At 48.5% G+C, this 3671-nt stretch overlaps 1 protein-coding gene and 1 non-coding gene across 2 annotated transcripts; both read right to left on the reverse strand.

Annotated features, from left to right (window-relative positions):
- Positions 1-275: 275 nt before the first annotated feature.
- On the reverse strand, positions 276-959 carry LOC141041434 (uncharacterized). Its single transcript, XM_073507582.1, has one exon. The coding sequence runs from the start codon at positions 957-959 to the stop codon at positions 276-278; it is 684 nt and encodes a 227-aa protein (XP_073363683.1).
- On the reverse strand, positions 683-821 carry LOC120975135 (small nucleolar RNA Z247). Its single transcript, XR_005770972.1, has one exon. It is a non-coding gene; the product is annotated as a small nucleolar RNA Z247 (small nucleolar RNA).
- Positions 960-3671: the final 2712 nt, after the last annotated feature.

Consider the following 3671-nt stretch of genomic DNA (forward strand, 5'->3'; position numbering starts at 1 on the left):
ACCCCTGCCTTGCAGCAGAACCCTCCTCGTTCCCCGATCCTTTACGAAAAAAGAATAGGGATGAATTTCAACGAAAAAATTGTTGTCAATAGCAAGTCGGCTTGCAGAGATTAAACTCTTGTCAGCCTCAGGAACATGTAAGACATTTTTGAGGAGGAGATCACGTTCGGGAGTATAAATATGAGATTGACCAATATGTGCTATAGCCATACCTGACCCGCTCGCGGTGTGGATTTGATCATCTCCTGTGTACCGATCCCGGATGGTGAGCTTCTCTAGGTCTCATGTGATATGGTTCGTCGCACCACTGTCCAAGTACCAATTGGTGTCGACGCCATACTGCGGAGCCGCCATGTTTGCAGAGCGTTCCTCCCCCCTTGATAAGAGGAGTCGTAATGCTTCGAGCACTTCCACGCCGGGTAACCAAGCTTGCTGCAGATCTGGCATGTTGGTTTGGTGGCGTTGTTGTTGTAGTTGCCGCTGCTGCCGTTGTTGCCTCTAGGGTTGCGACTGTTCAGTGGCTTGGGGAAGGTGCCACGGCCACGATCACCGCCGCCGCCTTGCCTGTTGCTGAAGTCGCGTCTACGATCACTGTAGTCACCACCGCCGCGACCGCGACCGCGCCCGCGTGCCGCTGCGTTTGCCGACGACTGAGAGGACCCGCCATGTAAATTCATGCGAGTCTGGAAGCTCAGGAGCTGCGAGTACAGCTCCGGAACCCCGATAGGCTCAACCCTAGAGCACATGGCAGACACCACAGGGTCGAATTCCTCGCCGAGTCCCGCGAGGATGTGAGAGACGACATCCTCCTCGTCCACCTTCTTCCCTGAAGCAGCTAATTCATCACAAAGGGTTTGGACCTTACCGACATATTCAGTGATAGTCATATTGCCCTTCTGGAGGTTTGCCAACGCGATTCTGACGTTGACGGTCTGCGCACGGGTATGCGATGCAAGCATCCCCTACACCGTGTTCCACAGCTCTGCTGCGGTGTGGCACGTCGCCACCTGGATGGCCATCTCGCGGGGCAGCGTGGTCAACAGGTAAGAGAACACCTGCTGATCACGCGCGTACCACACACTAAACTTCGGATTGGGAGCCTTGGACTTGGTCTTGCCGTCGTCGCTGGTGACTTCAGTGCTCATCGGAGGCACCACCTGCTCGACGTCATTTGCGCTCCCCGGATGGCCGAGAGCACGGTAGCGCGCCATAGCGCTTCGTCCCCTCTCGTAAGCTTCTCTATTGCGGTGTGTGCAAACGGAGATGAGGGGAAGGAGTTCACCGAAGAGCTTGCCACGGATGAATTCGAGGTAGGCTCTGATTACCATGAAAGAAGAAAGGGTTTAAGCGTATGCACCTCGGCAGGGACGCGTGCGTGTTAATATAGGGGAAAGATTACAAGATCAGCAGGTTGTTTCTAGTCTTGACCTCTACTCCAAGCTATACAAGAGATAAGATCATCTAGCCTAACAACCTGCCGTATACACAACAATACGCACGCAATACCCACGCAATATACCCATCGTGACACTTGTCATCTACTCTTTAACACCTTGAGCGTAAATTAAAAAAAAATCATTTCTTTTGCTCGGCATACTTCTTTCACGTGGGGCGACGAGAAATGCGTATACCGCCCGGCATCCGAATTTTTTGACCGAGACATAACCAGGTCTAAGTCGATTGAGACTTAGCGAAACTGTCCTGCTAAGTCTGAGTCGGCTATATTGGTGAGATTCTGCAATAAGATATGTACAAGATTTTCTTTTCAGATTTTTTTTCTTTCTTACATGTTATGTCACTTCACTAAGACTTGATTGACTTTTAATTTATTGATCATTGAAAGTTGAAACCACAAGAAACATACGTACGTGCGTGCTGTTGTGCAGCACGAACAGATCGCCACCTACTGCAGAGATATGTGGTACTTACGACGAAGTGCTGGTTGAAGTTGCGCCGAAAGTGGGGTGCGGCGGCACGAGGACGTTGGACCAGTAGTCCTCCCAGCACGGGTCGGGCCCGTAGTCGTAGGCCGCCAACGCCGCCACCCATCTCGCGGCGGCTCCGGGTCTGCGTCGTTAGTTCCGGTGGAGACTCTCTCTCCTTTGGATGGCTCTGCTGGGGACTTGGGAGCCTCCCGTTTGGACCAGCTGCTGCCCAGAAAGAACCGGGAACTGCTAAATCTGGTTTTCTCGTCAGTTTAGTAAACGAGAAAGGGACGCCTCTATTGCTTCGAACTTTGAAAAATATAGCGTAGCTGCTGGCAAATTGATGTTACAGACAGGGAGACTTCAAAGTGCTTGACTGAAGAACCGCGCACTACAGAAAAATCACATGGTGCCGTGTATCTGTCGGTATGCCGATTATCAAAACACAGATGCTTGGCTTACATCCACATAAGACGATTATGGAATGAAAAACTAACTGCAACAAAAGGAGACTCGGTTTACATCCAAATAACCTGAGTCAGACAAAAAAAAGTTCTTGGCATACGACAAACACTTGGTTTATATGCAAAATGGCCCACGGCTTACTGTCAGGCCTCGGCTAAGGGTTTTGCCACATGGCCATCATCGACGCACTTAACGGCTAGCGTGACGTCCGTTAATATAAGGCGAGTACACTCCCCTCGTACTCGGCTTATATTTCACATTTTTACTTTTTAAAGAAAAAAAGGTTTTGCCTCCGTGGTAAGCCATGTACCCTCCGCATGTACTCGGCTTACATCTGGCTTATAAATCATGTGGCTGCGTAAGGGCCGGCCCCTTCATCTTTAAATCAGGAAACCGCGAGGCGATGTCGCCATCGCGTGCTCGCAGTAACAATTCCAATCCGTCTATATGACCAAATAAAAAAGTTAGTTGTGCCAAATTGCAGGCTTAGTTGTGGCATCTGAACTGCAACTAATCCTTATAATTCAAGCTTAAATTCTGACAACCATGTCATTTGATGCAAGCAAAGGGTTGTTTAGGCTGGTCGTAATGGGGAGTATCGTATACTAATATCATGCATATGATACTAGTGTATGATACTACTTTTGTAATGCATAATATCATAAGTTAGTATCTTAGGTTGTCTTATTAATTGTCGTGCATGACACAAAGTAGTACAACATTTAACATGATACGGTATCATGATATGATACTAAATCATCTCTTTCCTTATTTAACTGTCTGCCACATCATCCAAATAGTCTAGTTGGCATGCGTGATACCGCTTATGATACTTCCATTACGACCAGACTTACATGATTGAGGCCTTCTGGTGATCAAAATGTGATTTTACGTAAACAAGGGTGTCTCCCACATTCGCCCAACACCTTCCTTCTGAATGGCACATCGCCGCAACTCCGGTGACTCGCGTAGACTCACTATCAAAATCGACAAGTTTGCCGAGTGCCCGGTTCTTTGTCGACTATTTTCTGGGCACTCAGCGAATGACGCTCTAAAACGAGTGTTGTGGAAAACACTCGAGTTGACCAAAAACATGTGCCTGTACTGAGTGTCGCCTGAAAACCACTCAGCAAAGATAGGGCACTGGGCAAACGCAACAGCATGTGTCCTTGCTCGGCGCAGATGACGGCACGACCTCATTTGCCTAGTTTTTTTTATGTGACACTAAAGCATAATCCATTAGTACTGTTCATATTTGCCTTACTTATTTTAATCTGGTGT

The sequence above is a fragment of the Aegilops tauschii genome, chromosome 2 (assembly GCF_002575655.3).
Source record: "Aegilops tauschii subsp. strangulata cultivar AL8/78 chromosome 2, Aet v6.0, whole genome shotgun sequence".
Classification (NCBI taxonomy): domain Eukaryota; kingdom Viridiplantae; phylum Streptophyta; class Magnoliopsida; order Poales; family Poaceae; genus Aegilops; species Aegilops tauschii.